The sequence below is a fragment of the Mobula hypostoma genome, chromosome 9 (genome assembly GCF_963921235.1).
Source record: "Mobula hypostoma chromosome 9, sMobHyp1.1, whole genome shotgun sequence".
NCBI lineage: Eukaryota > Metazoa > Chordata > Chondrichthyes > Myliobatiformes > Myliobatidae > Mobula > Mobula hypostoma.
The window spans coordinates 36835893-36855268 of record NC_086105.1 but is presented as its reverse complement, the minus strand read 5'-3'; the positions used below and the strand labels follow the sequence as shown (position 1 = coordinate 36855268).

At 41.0% G+C, this 19376-nt stretch overlaps 1 protein-coding gene across 9 annotated transcripts in view; it reads left to right on the top strand.

Moving 5' to 3' along the window:
- The window catches only part of LOC134351648 (FYVE, RhoGEF and PH domain-containing protein 4-like), a 274569-nt gene that overhangs the window by 213493 nt on the left and 41700 nt on the right, over positions 1–19376 (top strand). For all 9 annotated transcript variants that reach the window (XM_063058081.1, XM_063058084.1, XM_063058082.1 and 6 more), the window contains 4 exons: positions 7306–7395; positions 10445–10593; positions 13962–14118; positions 17045–17183. In XM_063058081.1, the coding sequence (XP_062914151.1) occupies positions 7306–7395; positions 10445–10593; positions 13962–14118; positions 17045–17183 (535 nt within the window). The remainder of the gene's footprint in view (positions 1–7305; positions 7396–10444; positions 10594–13961; positions 14119–17044; positions 17184–19376) is intronic.

Below are 19376 nucleotides of genomic sequence, written 5' to 3'. Positions count from 1 at the left end.
TGAACTCTCATGCGGTACTTCAAAATCTCACCATCCAGTTGGTGGTCACGAAACCAGAAGAATCTGAGGTAGTCTCCCTCTCACGAGGAAGCTATGGAACCTTTCTTCAATGTCTGCCATCACAGCGACGGGCTCTGTTCTGAAGCGTAAGGGGACCACGAGTGGACTGCTATTGAGGTTTGGACACCACGAGAGCACATTGCTCAGTGACATGCCTTTGGGCTGTGCACTTGAACAAAAGACAGTCTGTATTTGTGCAGCTTTCTGGGGGTGATAAACACCGAAGCTGGGTAAATACCTGTTTTCGTTGCTGGGATCTGGAGAAGGCTTAACTCAGCCTGATTGTTCCTGAAGAATCTCTCCGTGAACTCCACATAATGGTCTTTCATTTCCAGTTTCCTTCTCAATGTGTCAACTAAGGGCCTGTCCTCTGTTGTTTGGTAGGACTTGTTATGGAGAACAGAAAAGAACGGGAGCTACCCAACTGTTTAACTCTTCTTTGCTAAACTCTTTGTTCATGATTTGAAGGAAGACCTTATCTTCAATGGAAGGTGCCAGTTTACAGTCATCTTCTGAGTGACAGAAGACAAGTTTGCCTAAATCTATTAGAGCAGAGGTAAGTATGTCAGAGTGCTTAGTTTTCTTACCTACAGTTTTCTCTTTCATACAGATTCTACCCTCACAGGGTCTGAAATGACTTGGGTGCCTTTTCTCCAGGACATTAGTCTTAAATATGTTGACAGTGGGCTGATGAGCACCATCGAGGCAGACTGCACCCACTGTGACCCACCCAGGTCCAAAATGTGCTGCTTGCCAACCATTGCACTGTTCACGTACTTCATGTGCATGGATGGTGTCTCTGCCGAGCTAAAGGAGATCCTCAGTGGAAGACTCAAGTGGGGAATCTTGTCAGCTGTATTCTTAAGATATATCCGATATCATACTGCATCAGGAGTTATGATTTCATCCCCGTCGTTGGGAATATGGTCGCACTGTGTAAGGGTTGGCAAGGTGAAGCAGACCTCCTCTCCTGTTGACTCCATGACAAATCCATTGGCTTTTATCCTGGCAACTTCTGATGTTCCGGAACATGTCCTTAGATTGTATGGGGAAACAGAACCCTGAATCAAAGTTCAAAGTAAATTTATTATAAAAGTACATATATGTCCCCATGTACAATCCTGAGATTAATTTTCTTGCAGGCATACTCAGTAAATCCATAATAGGATAATAATCATAATAGAATTAATGAACGACTGCACCAATTTGAATGTTCAATCAGTGTGCAAAAGACAATGAACTATGCAAATGGAAAAAAAAAGAAAGAAAGAAAGGATAATAAATAAATAAGCAATATATATTGAGAACATGAGATGAAGTGTCCTTAAAAGTGAATCCATAGGTTGTGGGAACATTTCAATGATGGAGCAAGTGAAGTTATCCCCTTTGGTTCAGAAGCCTAATGGTTTAGGGATAATAACTGTTCCTGAACCTGGTGGTATGAGTCCTGAGGCTCCTGTACCACCTTCCTGATGGCAGCAGCGAGAGAGGATGTTCTGGGTGGTAGGGGTCCTTGATGATGGTTGCTGCTTTCCTGTGACAACACTCCATATAGATGCACTCATTGGTGGGGAGGGCTTTACTTTTGATGGACTGGTCCGTATCCACTACTTTTTGTAGGATTTTCCATTGAAGGACATTGGTTTTTCTGTACTGGGCTGTGATGTCAATATACTCTGCACTGCATACCTATAGAAGTTTGCCAAAGTTTTAGATGCCATGCGGAATCTTCGCAAACTGCTAAGGAAGTAGAGGCGCTACTGTGCTTTCTTCGTAATTGTACTTGCGTCCTAGGACAGATCCTCCGAAATGATAACACTGAAGAATTTAAAATCGGTGACCCTCTCCACCTCTGATCCTTTGATGAGGACTGGCTCATGGGCCTCTGGTTTCCATCTGCTGAAGTCAACAATCAATTGTTCTTGCTGTACCCAAGAAACTCAGTCCTAGTAGGTACCCTTTCTTTTTTGCAGTTTGCAGTTCTGATGTCAGATCTGCAAGTTCCAGTACCTTCCGTGGTTCTTTGTCTGAGAGCTTGACAAAATTATCAAGTCTGCTGAAGAGGGATTCTTCGATTGCCTCTGGAGAGCCATAGCATTTGTCCAGCCTCTGCCACTGCAGTTGAAATCCTGCAGCTGGATTATTAAAGTGCATAGCCCTAACCCTGCTCGCATGTTGCAGTGACTCCCCATCGAGCTACTGACAGAGAAGGTCTAGCTCTTCGCTGGGTTTGAGACTTGGTCCTTCCACAGCAGAGCAAAAGCTTAACTCCCAGGACAGACAACTGGCCGACTAGTTTTAGTCGTGCTGTGGTTAGGTCTCAAAGAGCCAGATACCGAGCCGAGGCTAATGCACCTGTAGCCTCTGGATGAGGGCATTGTGGTGACTGGTTTGCCAGGTGTGTGTTCTGGGATGGATGGAAGTTCAGCCTATCCATGTCTGTGTAGATGGGACTGGCATCAGTAGCAACACTTGGCTGAAGTCTTTGCTGTGATGAAACTGCAGAAGAGCGTATGGTGGTTCTTTGCTGCTGTAGACCTTATCTGTTATAACCTGAAGTATGTGAAAGACATGTGAGGACAGCTTCCCCCTGTAGATCTGAAGCACTGTCTTTTTTTTTTATTGCCAGAATGCATTTGGCCATATCCTTTGGGAAGCTGTTTTGGCTGTTGTGGTAGCAAAGCATGACTGGTTCTGCTTGTAGACTCACCATTGTCTCGGTCTGCTGCTGCTTCATACATCTTTGCCTCTGTTGATCCAGCCTCTGCGCACACCTTCTCCATGTCCATACGCGCTCTCTCCCTGTCTATGTGAGCTTTCCCTATTTCCATCTCAAACTCGCGTTTAGCATGAGCCGCTCTCCTTCTTGCCACCTCAGTTTTGCCGTGGATTCACGCTGCAGTGGATTTGTTCAAGCGTCGCGATGGCGGAATCAATGGGCCACATTCTGACCTCACCTCCAGGTCTCAGCAATCGATAATGCTTGGGTTGGAAGCTGACATTGTCATGTACGGCATTCAGATGCATCTCTGGTCCATGGAAGATGCCTTTGAAGACGAGTTCTCTTTTCACTCTGCTGCCCTTGCAGTTTGGATATGCAAAGCTATGCAGTGAATTAAACACCTTCTCAAAACCACCAGAGACAGAAGCTTTCTTCATGGTTTTTAATGAGTTCTTACTTCTGAAATGATATTGCTGTTTCAAGGGCAAATGAAGAGTAGATGGAGATGAATGTCTTTCGATTGTGTGCTTCAAAACAAAATCCAAATTAATTCATGCAAGAAATAATATTTAAAAACAGCTAACATACAGGAAGTGATGTTCATGAAAAACAAACAGCAAACAAAATAAATTGCACCTCAAGAGGCCAGGACACTATAAAATCTCTCTTTCCAACCCCATTTAACTGTGATGTCACTTTCAAGGAATTATGGGTGTGTATTCCTAGATCCTCCATTTCTCCTGCTCTCCTCGGTGCCCTACCACTCATTGTGTAAGTCCTACCTGGTTTGTCCTCTCAAAGTGCAACACCTCACATTTGTCTGCATTAAACTCCCATCTGCCATTTTTCAGCCTGTTTTTCCAGCTGGTCCAAATCCTGCTGCAAGCTTTGATAGTCTGTCTGCTGTGCACCACCCCCCTCCACCCCATCTTGGTGTCATCCACAAATCTGAGGATCCAGTTTAGCACATACTAAATATTTTGCCATGTGTAATTCTTACATGAAGGCAGTTTAGTCCAGGGTTGGTCATGCTAGCAGTCATTCCCAAATGAAATTAAGGGAATCAAAAAAATGTCATTATTGTGAAAATTGCTTGCGGAATCAGACGAGAGCTGTGGTTTTCCTGCAGGGGAGAACATCTGCAAGGGGCCAAATGGTCTACTGTGGCATCAGTTATTAATAATCAAGCAGCTGTCAGGCATTTCTGAGCAAACTCACCATAATGCACTTAACATTTACTCAACATGAACTGAGCACCTAATGAAATTTCTTCCTTTATCAACAATTATTCAACATTCACAAATAAACTTAGCACCACAATGGAACATTTAACTGGACAATTTCAGAACATACTGTCAGCCATTCAAACACTGTACAAGGTTCACAGAGTGTGTGAAACGTTTTTCTGTCATTAGCAATGTACCCATTCTTCATGTGTTTCACCGTGATGTTATTGATACCACTCCATTATTAACCCACCTAGCTAAGGTGGGGGCAGGTCTGCAATACTGCAACAGCTGCTGCACACTTGTCTGTTGTCTGTTTAATGAAGAAATATTTTCATCTTTAAAAAGAACATACTTAAGCTGTGCTAGGGGATTCAGAATCATTTATAACTAATCAAATCAAACAATGCAAATATGGAAATTACATTTTTAGTAAAATAATATCCCTGAGTGCCTTTCCTATCTCACTGCCTTGCAATTCAGTATTTTCTAGTATCCTGGTCCCAACTGGTGCATCTCCAGTATGGATGAACAATCTCTCTCAACTTCCATCCCACATCAAGATCTGTTGTTTCTATGATGCCTAAAAGTCCAATTAGCTCTCCTCATAAATCATTAAATTCCCTGGCTGTACTTGTTGTGGCATTCAACAACTTATTCAATTCCACACTCACTGTCTCCAGATCAAAGTCCACTCACCTGGGCTCAAGCTACACCAGACATGTTGTGAGCTAAAAGGAACCATTATGCTAACTCTCTCAAGTTTATCCAGTACGCCAGTAATTGTACTGGCCCTGCTTCCGCATTCACGCGGAATTTAAAAATTTCTCCCCTTTTGCTGCCAATTCCCATCCTGCTCTTGCATTCACGTGGTCCTTATCTCTTCCCTTGCTGGATCACTTTGCTGTTGCAAGTTCATTATATTTCACCTAGCCACATCTATCTTGCCTAAACATCCTCTCACCTGCTTCCGTACAGACTCCATTCCATTTTCCTGGTTCTTCACAATCTGTTGTAATTGTCCTGATAAGGTGATATTCCAAGCGGGTGTCTCTGATGTGTTTTCCCTCCCTCAAAACTATGGCTTCCTCATTAAAACAGGGGACTGAGACCTTGACAATAGTGAAATAAAAAATATTCAGTCACCTCTTCATTATTGTTCTTTATGAGGCTTAAACTCCATGGAGAGATGTGTGTGTGTGTGTGTGTGTGTGTGTGTAGGGAGAGCTGTATTAGGGTTAGGATGAGATTGCAGATGGTGTGTACAGTAAAACTGCAATCAAATTTCTGCCTCAGAGCTCAACAACATTCCACATAGACATTTTCCAGTTGATTTGCTAACTCAACACTATTATGTTGGTTAGACCACAAGCAGCACCCATTTCACGATATTGCTAGCCATACCACAAGGTAATCTAAACAAGCTTGGGTCCATGTAAATGATGAAAAGCTTCATTTTATCTTGATGCATACAACAGGAATTCTGCAGATGCTGGAAATTCAAGCAACACACATCAAAGTTGCTAGTGAATGCAACAGGCCAGGAAGCATCTCTAGGAAGAGGTACAGTCGACATTTCAGACCGAGACCCTTCGTGAGATAATGAGGTGGCTCTTCTTCCCATTTCACATCATCCCATCAATCCAGCATTTTTTTTGCACTGCCTCAATTCTACCTCACTTCAAAATTAGGTCACCTCCCTCCTCCCTGCAATAACTCTTAGCCTTCAAATGTAACACTATATTTCCTCCCCATTATTAAAAAGCCTTTCCTTCTGTCATCTTTCACACCATGTCTGAGTTTACCCCTAAGTTACCTGGTATTGAGCTAGGGGATCAGCCATGATCCTATTGCATCGTGGTGCAAACTTGGCTGGATGGCTTAATCCTGTTCCTGTTTACTAGGTTATTAAAGTCATTTTCAGTGTCATCTTGTTGACCCTGTAAAGTTCAGCCAGCATGAAATTCTTGTCCAATATTTTTCCACGTACAAGCCGTTGTACTAGTAAATATACTTCCATTAACTCTCTGAACATGAGCTTACAGGAACAACCTGTTCCAGTGCACTGAGTTCAAACTGGGTTATCTACATGACTCAGCACCACAATTAGCCCATAGTTTATTGGACATTTTCCATTATGATGTTTCTTTGTATACTGCTCAAAACAAATAGGCAAAAATATTCAGCACTTCATGTAAAGAAAATGGGGAAGATTTCTCTGCTCACTTTTAATAACATTAGAAATTAACACTTTGAAAATGATGTATATTTCCTGGGGGACATATTGTTTATTGAAGATTACAGCAGAAAATATAGATAACTTTTTTTTGTTCTCCATTTCCGTCTTGTGTCCTTGGATGCTCTTGCTGAGACAGTTGCTGGCTACCCACCAATACCTTCCTATCATGATTTTCTTCATGAGTAACCCAATGTGAAATATTACCAAGCTGTTTGATTATCCAGTCATCACTGGATTTGCTTTTCATGTGTAATGATTCATAATTTGTTGTACAAATCTATTCAACAGTGCCTACTTTCAGTTAGATTATTCCTTTGCCTGTTTAGACTTAACAAAATATTACACTGTAGATTGATGGAAACATATACTGAAAACCTGAATGAAAGAAATAGGCCCGCAAGATCCACATAAAGAGTACTTGCTTAACCAATATATTGAAGGACTGTGAATGAGAAGAAGTGTAAATAAAAATAGGTGAATAGTCCTGGCAAAGGGTCTCGGCCTGAAACGTCGACTGTATCTCTTCCTAGAGATGCTGCCTGGCCTGCTGCGTTCACCAGCAACTTTGATGTGTGTTGTTAGGTGAATTTATTTGCATGCCAGGTACACTGTAAGAATTACAAAAAGGGTAGCATAACAAAAATGATATTTCACCTTTCTAAAATAAAAAGCAATTATTCCAGAAATATTGAGACTACTTGCTTTGAATATTAAGTTTTGGTACCAGAGAACCCTAGCGGTAATTAGCAGTTAGCAAATATTTCAATATTTCAAATCCTGACAGTGATCAAACTGTATTAAATTGCTTCAAAACTGTCATTCTGTATCAGACAAGTTCTTGATGTCTGTGTAAAACTTTAATTTACATTCACAATGCACTTTATTGATGACCCTAGCAATGATGTGCAATTTTCCTGAGACGTGGTCACATGTCTGCCATCTCCTGATGTGGTAGTGTTTGAAGACAAGTGGCAGTGAGTTCTATTGCTTTTCCTATATTCTTAATGGCAGGCTATGGGCAGTAATTCCAAATTAATACAAACTGTTTTTCTTCGCAGGAAACAAATGAAGAAAAGTTGTACAAAATTGCTAATGAGCTGTTGCTGACAGAAAGAGCCTACGTAAACAGACTTCATCTATTAGATCAGGTTAGTGTTTGATTTGTTCAATGTTTCCCTTTCCTTTTCTACAAGCATCCTAACAACTGTTGCTTGTAATGTGCAATTCTGCTGTGTGTAAACTGACTGTTGCATTAATGTCTTTACCACAAACTTCCAATAACATTGAGGTACTCGTGGTAGAAGGTATATAATTTCCAGACATTCCTTTGATTCATCCGTGAGTCAAATACTTGGGATAGATTTCAGAATTTGCATTAAAGGGTTGAACCTGTTTTTGCTGTTTTCTTAATGAATCAAAACTACTGAGGAAGGAACTGTCTTCTTTGAGAGATGTTGCCATGTAGATTTAGAAGACAAACAAAGCATTTAGAGCAGAGGTTTCAGAAGTCTGTAGCTACATAACCATTACTGGAAGAGCAGGAGGATGCAACTTGGCTTTTTGCTTGTATCTGCTGGACTATCAAAGTTGGGTGAAGGTTGAACTGAGTTCATAGTGTCATTTCCTCCCATGTTTGACTAGGCCACTGAAACTGTATGTGGAGTGCTCACCAAAAAATGAAATATAAAGGATAAAAACCAGAAAATGCTGGGAACACAGAGCAAGTCAGACATATCCTCTCCGGCAACAAACAATTTATTCGAAGGAGAAACTTAGTGGAGTTGGGTAGTAGGTAGGGAAAAAGATCAGAAAAAAAGTAGGAAAACTTTGTGTGTGTTGCTCTGAGCACTTTAACGCCTGTCTTAGAATGTATTGCTAATCTTGTGAAAACAATTTCTCAACTATGACCACCAGATTTTGAGCATTTTGAAATTTACTGAGATATAGAATGTTTTACAACTACAATCCATATAGGTGGATGAGTTTGATATTACTGACAATGAAGGATACAATTGCTGCATAGATAGATGAAAGAACAAAGAAACCGAGGTAAATCAAGAATAGTGATAACAAGATAATAATTAACAACTGCTGTCAATCATTAGCTGTCATTGAACATATTGATTAAAGGGCTTGAGAAGAATATTTGATAAGCACTAGATTTTCACTGTTCCCTGAATTAACCGACCAGGAAAGGAATTGGTGGGGAAGAAAAGACAAATCTTAAATTGTAATCAATGGCTGGTAATAAGCAAACTATATTGGTTTTAATATTTTGTAATCATTGAGAATAGATTAGTAAGATGCAGGGTTAATACTTGAACTGTGGTGAGATTTGCACAGGTTCATTTATGTGATTTTGCTATACTTTATGTCAATGAGAATTCAGTCCTTTGGAAATTCTCCCACTTGTCACATCAAAGTGCATTAGTGAATTCCAAGCAAAATACCTTCACAATTTTTCTATATTTTAGTGGCATAATAATAATGAGTATTGAATGATGCCAGAAATTTCATGCACCTGACAGAGGGGGTTTCAGGATGCTTCAGGAAAGTCATAGAAAGGTTGATCACTTAGCCCCTTAGGACTGTTCAACCATTTGGCGGGGTTGCTTCTAAATACCTGACTTTGCTGCATATAACTTTATACTTCAGTTAATGGAAACCTTTCAGTCTCTGAACTAAAACTTACAATTGACCCAGCAAAACCTCCATTTATAACATAAGAAAACAGAAACAACCTTTCAGTTCCTCACTCCTGCTAGGTCATTCAAAATATCTTGGCCACTGGCTTCCACAACATTCCAAGGGGTCAACACTCACCCCCTGGGTGAACAAATTTCTTGTCATCCCAGTCTTGAATGACTAATGCCTTTAAGACAGTAGCTGTCAGTTTCGGGTATCCTTGTATCCATTCCATCCATCCAGAGACAGCTTTGAATGCTTCAATGGGATCATTTTTCATTCTTCTGAAAGTTAGACTATAAGCCCAATCTGCTTAATTACTCCTCTTAGTGCAGGTCCCCCATTCAGGAACAACCTGGTTAACCAATGTTGCACTCTCTCTGTTGGGAGTTTGTCTTTACTTGGGTGGGGTAATCAAGCCTATTTACAGTATTCTCAGTATCCTGTGTAGTTTAAGTAAAATGCCTTTAATCTGGTGCAAAGGCCAGAGTATCATCTCTCTTCCAAATTGTTTGGTGTAACTCCACATTACTTTTCAATGTTGTTTGTTTACAAGAACACTGAACCTCTCTGAACATCAACACCTTCAATCTCTCACCGTTTTGTTCATTTGTTTTGTGCCTTGTCTTATGGCGTGGGCAATCATGGTCTTTCCATGACCATGACAGTTTTTGGCAAATTTTTCTACAAAAGTGGTTTGCCGTTGCCCTTTTCTGGGCAGTGTCTTTACAAGACAGCTGACCGCCCCCCCCCAACCTCCGCCATTATCAATACTCTTCAGTGATTGCCTGCCTGGCATCAGTGGTCGCATAACCAGGACTTGTGATATGCACCAGCTGCTCATAAAACCATCCACCATCTTCTCCCATGACTTCACGCAACCCTGATCAGGGATGCTAAGCAGGTACTACACCTTGCCCAAAGATGACCTGCAGGTAGAGGAGGGAAGGAGTGCCTTAGATCTTCTTTGGTAGAGATATATCTCCACCCACTTACCATTTGGGGGTTGGTGGGGTGGAAGCTCTCTATCTTTCTATGTAACCTGCCAGTGTAAATTACCTCATATTTTTCCATCTTCTTGCCCATCCACTCAACTTGCCCATATTCTCCTGATATTTCCCTGCATCCTTCTCACAGTTTAAACTATTGTCATCCTTTTTTGTCATCAGCAGACTTGGGTATGACAAAATTTCAGATGCTGAGAATCTGAAACAAAGTAGGAAAATCTGGAAACATTCAGCAGGTCTTTGGGGAGAAATAATGTTAACATTTGGATCAGGACAGGCAGCATTTGTGAAAAGAGTTAATTTTTCAGTCTGAAGACCTGAAGCATTAGCTCTTCACGGATGCTGCCTGACCTGATGAGTGTTTATTTTACTCTTCAGTGGATTGAATAGGAATTTGGACATTTTGTGTACTATTAAATTCTAGTAGACCTCAACTTTCCATTTTATAGGGATTAATTTTTGCATAACTAATTAAGACTAATTCTTCTCTTAATTTGCTCTGCAGGTTTTCTGTGCCAAATTGCTGGAGGAAGCCAATAGCAAGGGTTCCTTTCCTGCAGAGGTAGTCACCAAAATCTTCTCCAACATTTCATCTATTTATGCCTTCCACAGTCAATTTCTGCTGCCAGAGCTGGAAACTCGCATGAATCTTTGGTGAGTTTTTTAAAAAGTGTCTTTTCGTTGTATTTCCTCTCAAAAGTTAACAACTGGAAAAAATGAGTAGTTTACTTTGTGAACGACAAATGTAATTTATTTTCTTGTTAGGCAGAGAAGTGTGCAATGCATGGAGTTTTCCTGCAAGAGGTTTGTAAAGGGTAGGTGTCAGAGAGATATGAAAATAGTCACCTTTCAGAAGTGTGTGTGTGTTGTTCACAAGTATCAACCATACCCTTGTGCTCTGGCACCTGGAACTTACACCTGCATGGCACCAGGTAGTGTAGGCAAGGTGTGTAACAATAACACAGTGATCCCAATAATCTGTCAGTTCTCCTCTAATACTAATCAGCAGCAGGAACCTTGATTGATCTTTCTTATAAAGCTAACAGCGCACGTATTGAAAATGCTCAAAATACTCATCAGGTCAGGCAGCAGCTGTCGATAGAGACAGATACAATATTTTGGGTCAATGCCCTTCCATCAGAACTGGGAAAATTTGGACTAAGTTGCAAAGAAGGGAAGGGTGAAGAGAACAAAGAAAATGTCTGTGATGGGATGGGGAACAAGAGAGACTGAGTGACTTGAAAGGGGGTGGTGACAGCTTGTTAGGCTCAGCTGATTCTTGGCTGGAGAAGTTAAAAGTAGAAAGAAAGGAATGTGTGGGGGGTGGTGTGGAATAATCCTGGGACAGTGAGATACGAAACACTGAGATGAAAAATAAAGCATGACATACACAGCAGGTTCAGTTCTATTAATGCTACCTGACTTGTTGGACTTGTTTGTGTTTCCCTTTGTTTCCAGCAGTCGCAGTGTTTGGTATATTGCAGTTCCAGCAGTGACGTTGTTTCTGTTTCTCCTACCTCTTGGGCATTCACCTTCTCGGTTTACATATGATGCAGTTAACATACCCACACCACCTTCTCTAAGCTGGCACTACCATCTTTTCTGTCATTCTGTTTCTCCTGGTCTCCATCCCTTCCCCATGTTCTCTCCACCTATTCCCTTTCTCTGAAACTTAAAATGTTCAGTTTTCTTATTTTCTCTCATGCTGATGGAAACCATTGGTCTGAATTGTCGATTTTACTTCTCTTCCCACTAACCCTGTTGGAATCTTCCCAGTATTTTTTTTCCATAACCCATTTCCCCTCCTTTCACAGAGTAACATAAGGGAGGGCAAGAAGACGATGCGGTTGAAAGGTACATTTTACCGAACAGATTTTCCAATATATGGAGATAAAAGTAATTCAAGATGTGGCCAAAGCTTTGTTGCAAAAATAATTGCTCAAAGTGGATGAAGGAGCATTCTGGGTAGCTATGTGACTCTCAAGCTCAGTATTGGGAGCATACTGAAGGGCAGTGTAAGCAACATGAACACTGCATCCATCTCACAAGCTCGCCACCCACTGTCCCATCAGTCACCTCCTTCCCCATTTGAGGAAGAGTCACATTGTCCTCACCATTCACCAAAAAATCCACAAAACCTTGATCTCAAGAGGCTACCAAAGAAGAGGTTTGAAGGCTGTAATTAAGCTACATTGTTTAATGGTTGGATAAATACATTATGATATAGAGAACACATGGTTCCCTTAGTCAAATAGGATGAAATAAAAGCTCATGAGTTTGAGAGTTGATATTATTACTGGTGAAGGATTGGTTACTGGTCAGAAAGTAGCAAATATGAATGGACCACTTTCAGCTGTGTGCTGCTACATTTAGAACAGAGATAAGGAGGAATTTCTTTAGTCAGGGGTTAGGAAATCTGTGAAATTCATTGCCACACATAGCTGTGCAGGCCAAGTCAATGCATATATTTAAATCAGAGTTTGATAGGTTATTGATTAGTTGGGGCATCAAAGGTTACTGGAAGAAGGCAGGAGAATGGGATTGAAAGGGTTAATAAATCAGCCATGGTGCACTGGCAGAGCAGACTTGTATGGGCCAGATGGCCGAACTCTGCTGCTAAGTCTTATAGTCTTGCTGTGTCAATGTGGGTAGAAGTCAGGAATGGGTTGATGTAGAAGATTGTTGTGCTGGGACGTTGATAAGATGCAGAACTGGGCTGAGAATGGCAGGGTGGAGGAACGGAGGGATCTTGGGCACCAAGTCCATAGATCCCTCAAATTTACCCTACAAGTTGATGGGTTCGTTAAGAAGGTGTATGGTGTACCCCCTGTCTTCATTAGTTGGGTGATTGAGTTCAAGAACCATCAGATAATGTTAGAGATCCATAAAACCCTGGTTAGACCACACTTGTTTTAGGGAGAATGTGGAAGCTTTAGAAAAGGTACAGAGGAGATTTATCAGGATGTTGCCTAGATTAGAGATCATGTTTTATGAGAAAAGGTTGAGCAGACTAGGAACATTCTCTTTGGAGCAAAGGAGGATGAGGGGTGACTTGATAGAGTTGTACAAGGTGATAAGAGGCATAGAAAAAGTGGACAGCCAGTGACATTTCCCAGGGCAGAAATGTCTAATAAAAGTTCATTTATTTTAAGTTCATTGGAGAAAAGTATAGGGCACGTTGTCTTAGATTGGCACATGAATGAAAAAAATGGGGGATGGGGGTGTGTGTGAAGAAAGCATTACATTGATCTTGGAGTAGGTTAAAAAGTCAGCACAAGATCATGATCTGGATGGCCTGTACTATGTTGTACTGTTCTAAGTTTTATGTTCTAAAAAAGACCATAGAGATAAGCCTTATTTGATTTTTCCTGGGGTGTTTATTCAGGTTAAGGAGTGTGAAACCTGACTTTTACATGGAACAGTTAAGTTGAATAACGTAATGCATTTAAACAGAAGCTAGCTGAATGGGAAGTGAGAGAAAACATGGACTGAATCAGCAGCCGTGCTGTGGGGTGCAGGCACTGAGCACTTGGGCAAAATGGCCTGTTATAACTTCTGTGATCACTCATCTCACATGAGAGATATTACTGCTAACTAGCTTCTTTCTGTTCTTTTCAAACCACTTTCTCATATCCACATTCTAACACAGACCAGTGCTGTTGATTTTCCTATACAGTACCCATTTGAAGAATCAATGCAGAGAAATGTCTTGCTTCTAAGTTCTCTGTTGCAATTTTTCTACCAATCATCTTTATTTTTGCAAAATTATTTTTATTGCTATAAACTATATTTGTAATTTTGGAGAGAATAATGGAATGAGATTATAACACTGTATTTATTATGATGAGCCATTCTGCCAAAGGATGCTTTTTTTTACACAGTGGCTTTCTTGACAAATTCATTGTTTTGGGAATCATAAACTCCAATTCATGTACTAACATCCTGTCCAACAGCACTATGTACTGTACTGTGCGTTCACTCATTATTCATTTTTTTGTAATAGCTGAATTTATGTCCTGTAGGAATACGACACCACAAATAGGGGACATTTTGCAGAAATTAGCTCCATTTCTGAAGATGTATGGCGAGTATGTAAAAAACTTTGAAAAGGCCATGGCATTCCTGAAAACATGGATGGGCAGATCACTGCAGTTCAAAGCTATTGTTGAAGACATCCAGGTAACAGCAAGATGCATCATCTCCCATATTACAGATGTGATGAATGACTTAAACTGAAGTTTGTACAATTCAACTTGGATTGTATTAAAAATAATCGTGATTTTATATAATTTTAAAGTGTTATTTGCAACATTAGAAGTTGCAGATGAGCCTGATAAAGTAAGAGTTATATAGTTTCATGCACCTTGATAGAGTACAGTGTATGTTTTTTAAAATTATTTTTCCATACTTACTTTGTTGTCCAGACAGATTAGCAAAATCTTGCATTGAATATGCTTTGGGTGCTTCAAGTATGAAGTAAATGAACTAAGTCAAGGGTTTTATGTGGGATATTGACTTCCTTCCCCCTTGCTCATTATTTCCTTTTGCTTTATTAAGCCAAGGATAGAGCAGTGGATCGGAAGGTTCAATTAACATTTCCAATATATGGAGCAAAAGTAATATAATCTGAAGGGTAAAGGGTAAATTTCTGGGCCCCTCTCTTACTGAGCAGGTGGTAAATGATCGTAGTGACTCTGGAAGCAGAGCAGATGCTAAGTATTCTAGATATTAAGGCAGCATTTGACCGTGTGTGGCATGGGACGTCAAAGAGACAACACTCTAGTGGCTGATTGGGGTCATATGTCACACAAAGGAATAAAGTTATGTTGTCAAGAGGTCAATCAAGCCGGACCCCGGACACCTGTGCAAGAGTTCCTCAAATCAGTGTTCCAGCTCAATCATCTTCAGCAACTTCATCAGTGACCTTCCTTCCACCATAGGGCTTCATCTTCAGCAAATGAAGCAGTCAATGCCTGGATTCAGCAGGACCAGGACAACTCTTGGGCATAGGCTGATAGAATCAGAATCAGGTTCATTATTACTATTTTTTTGACATGAGATTTTGTGGCAGCAGAACAGCGAAAAGACATAAAATTACCATCAATGACAAGATAAATAGTGCCATCAAAAGGAATATTGAGCTAGTGTTCCTGGGTCCGTGCACCGTTCAGAAGTCTCTTGGTAGAGGGGAAGGATTTGTTTCTGAATTGTTGAGTGTGGGTCTTCAGTCTCCTGCGTCATCTCTGCTCATGGTAGTAACAATAAGAGGGCATATCCCTGATGGGAGGGCCTTAATGATGGATGCTGCCTTCTTCAGGCACACGTTCTTGAAGATGTCCTTGGTGGTGGGCAGATTGTACCCATGATGGAGCTGTATGGGTCAACAACCCTCTGCACACTCTTACAATCTTGTGCTTTGGAGGCTCCATACGAGTGAGTGATGCAGCCAGTGAGAATGATCTCCAACATGCATCTGTAAAAATTTGCAGGAGTGTTTGGTTTCATACAAAATCTCCTCAGACTCCTGATGAAATAAAGTCACTGTTGTGTCTTATTCACAATTGGATCAGAGTGAAGGTCCATGATAGATCCTGTGAGATGTTGACACCCAGGAACTTGAAGCTGCTTACCCTTTCCACTGCTGATGTCTCAGTGAGGGCTGGCACCTGCTCTCCTAACGTCCTCTTCCTGATGTCCACAGTCAGTGCCTTGCTCTTGTGCTGTTGAGTGTGAGATTGTTATTGTGGTACCACTCAACCAGCCAACCTACCTGCATTCCTCCTTGTCACCATCTGAGATTTTACCAACAATATCTGCAAATTTGGAAGTGCCATTTAAACTCTGCTTGGTCACGTTATCGTGAGCATAGAGAGAGTAGATCAGGAGGATAAACATGCATCCTTGAGGTATACCTTTGTTGATTGTCGGCGAAGAGACATTATTACCAAGGTGCACTGATTGTGGTCTTGTGACATTTGCACCCCTGAAATGCCAGGCAATAACTATCTCTAACAAAAGAAAATCTAATCATCGACCCGTGATATTCAAGATGTTACTATCGCTGAATCCTTCACCATCAAAGTCCTGGGGGGGTCACTATTAATCTGACTCTCAATGGATCAACCATATTAATACCACAACTACAAAGAAGGCCAGAGGCTGTGTATCATAATTAAATAACTCACCTTCTGACCACCTAAGGCTTTTCCACCATCTAAAACAGACAAATAAGAGGCATGATGGATTACTCTCCATTGGCCTTTTGTATCAGTAACTCTCAAAAGCTCAGCACCATCCAGAGCAAAGCAGCCACTTGATTCATATCCTTTCACCACCCTAAATATGTATTTCCTCCACACATGGCTGCTGTGTGCACCATCTACAAAATACACTGTAGGTTACTCTGAATGCAGCTCTCAAATCTGCCACCTTTACAACTGAGAAGGACAAAGGAAGTCAGTGGACGGGAATCCCTCAATCTGCAGGTTCCCCTCCAAGCTGCACACTAGCTCATGACTTGGAAATATATCACCCATCCTTCATCAAACATCAAACTCTCTGTAAATGCAGGGTAGAAGTTGGGGTTTGCTGGAATACTCAGTACTTACCCTATCAAAAGCCACAAAGTCAATGACAACACCATCACCTCAATGTTCCTTTCCAAGCCAGGCAGCTTTCTGACTTGTTTGCATGTTACTGGATCAAAATCATGGAAGGTCTTGTCTTAAGCATGCAGCCACTACAAGAGAGCAGGTAACTGGAGATGGGCAATGTGTGCAATCTCTGCCAGATTTACTCACACTTGGGAAGGATATTTCATACTCCAGTTCCTTTGGTGCCCCTGGCCACTAAGTGAATTGAGGTGTCTCAATTGATCCAGCTATGATCACTTAACACAATGCCATAAAAATTGAACTGGAGTGCTATGTGAGTTGACGTATTCATTAAAGGAAAAGGAATCAATTACAATATTCTGATAGCAGGCTTGACTTACTTATGACTGTAATGTTCTGTTTTCCTTAGTTTATGCTGTGTAATTCAAGCTCAGTTATGATGTTCCACTTGACAATTCTTAAGTATGTTTGATAGAGTGTTTGTTTTTCAGAAACAAGAAGTCTGTGGCTCTCTCACGATACAACATCATATGTTAGAACCTGTGCAACGAATTCCTCGCTATGAGCTGCTCCTCAAGGATTATTTGAAGAAACTACCACAGGACTCCATAGATAGGAAAGATGCTGAGAGTAAGGAAACCTTGAAATTATTTTCAAGCTACATCAAAGCTCTGATTCTTTGTTTGGATTTTAATCAGTCACCCTAGAATTGTGCTTCTGGATACTCAATGAAAGCTACTTAATTTGCAAAATGTTCGACTATTTTTTGTAACTTTTTATTTTCTCTTTTCAAAGTATTGCACTTGCCCTCATGGACAAGACAGAATGCTGATTCTGACTTAGGACAGAACATTATATTCTCTTTTATGAGTAGATAGTAGAGCAGAATAACATTAGTTTGGAAGATTACGCAGATGATGGAACCAAATTTAATATTAACAATAGTGAGCACTGTTAAAGCATCTGTTTCAATGTACCTTACAGCCAACATAGCCAAAGCATTAACACAGCCCTCATCTTTCATTAATTCTCTTGTATTTACTCTGCTACTTTTGATTATGAAGTGATTTATGAGGCTAAATGTGGATTCTTCCACAAATAGGGGAAGAAGAAGTGTCTAAGACAGTGGGCTAGTGGACAGGATTTTTGAGGTAACGCTGTCCTTCCACCTTTTATTCAGGGCCCTCGCCTGATGTAAAAGGCCTCAAGACCAACTCCAGTGTTTCATCTCCACATTGAGTGGTCGGGGCCATTGACACTGAGGGATTAATTGAAATCTTGCTTTTTTTTTCAGGGAGGTTTGAGGTTTCTTGAATCTATCCCTCTGTCTACTGGCAATCTCTTCCTGTGACAGAGCTGATAATACAGTATCTGGTTTGGAAGTCTGGTGCCAGGCATATGATCAACTCAGCCTGCTCACGGGACTTAGGGCCTCCGTGCAACCTTGATCTCTTTCCCTCACTCACAGCCTTGAAATAGTGTAAATGTGAATAGGGTTTAATTTCTCATTTTGTGCCATTTATGGGAAACTGTACAAGTTGTTCTGATTCTTGCCTTTAAAATCATTACTATTTTTCTTCCTTCTTGTGGAGACTATATATTATTTTCTGACCAGTGAGGACAAAGTACAATAAGTTCTTAAAATAACAGAAATGCAATTCTTCCTCCTGTTATTTCATTTTTTTGTTTATTTCATATCTGCATTGTGCTTAACTATGGATTAATTTGCTGCACTGATTTTAATTCATATCTTTACGGAACGAACCAACCAAACCAAACTAGAATCACAGAAGGATGCTCAACAGGTGGGACAGGGCTTGAATGCTATCAAAGTAAAACCAGACGACATATGTTTCAAGGTTTCACTTTTAGATGAGCTCAATGCCTTTTATGGTCCCTTTAACTAACACTTGGCGTGGCCAAGTGGTTAAGGTGTTCGTCTAGTGATCTGAAGGTCGCTAGTTCGAGCCTTGGTTGAAGCAGCGTGTTGTGTCCTTGAGCAAGGCACTTAACCACACATTGCTCTGTGACAACGCCGGTGCCAAGCTGTATGGGTCCTAGTGCCCTTCCCTTGGACAACATCGGTGTCATGGAGAGGGGAGACTTGCAGCATGGGCAACTGCTAGTCTTCCATACAACCTTGCCCAGGCCTGCGCCCTGGAAACCTTCCAAGGCGCAAATCCATGGTCTCACAAGACTAACAGATGCCTATAAAACTAACAAATCATGAAGACACCTTCACGAACTCCCACAGGCCCCAACAACCCTGTGATTTCAGTCTCTGAGGGTGAACCCATGGAAAGCATCCAGCCCAGATGAGGTACATGGTGGAGTACTGAAGACCTGTTCTGATCAATTGGCTGGAATGTTCACAAGTATCTTTAATGTTTAAAATATCTTCAATATTTTCATATTGAAGGTCAGCAACTATGAATTCCTCAGTATTATCATTTCAGAGGATCTGTCCTGGGTCCAGTATGTAAGTACTGTTACAAATGAGACATGGCAGCACCTCTGCTTTCTTTAAAGTTTGCGAAGATTAGGCATGTCATCTAAAACTTTGACAAACTTCTATAGATGCAGTGAGTATACAGACTGGTTGCATTCCAGCCTGGTATGGAAACACCAATGCCCTTGAATGGAAAATCCTACAAAATATAGTGGATACAACCCAGTTATCATGGGTAAAACCCTCCCCAGCATTGAGCATATGTACAGGAAGGGTTGTAGGAAAGCAACATCCATCATCAAAGACCCCCATCATCCAGGCCATGCTCTCTTCTCGCTGCTGCTAACGGGAAGGAGGTACAGGAGCCTCAGGAG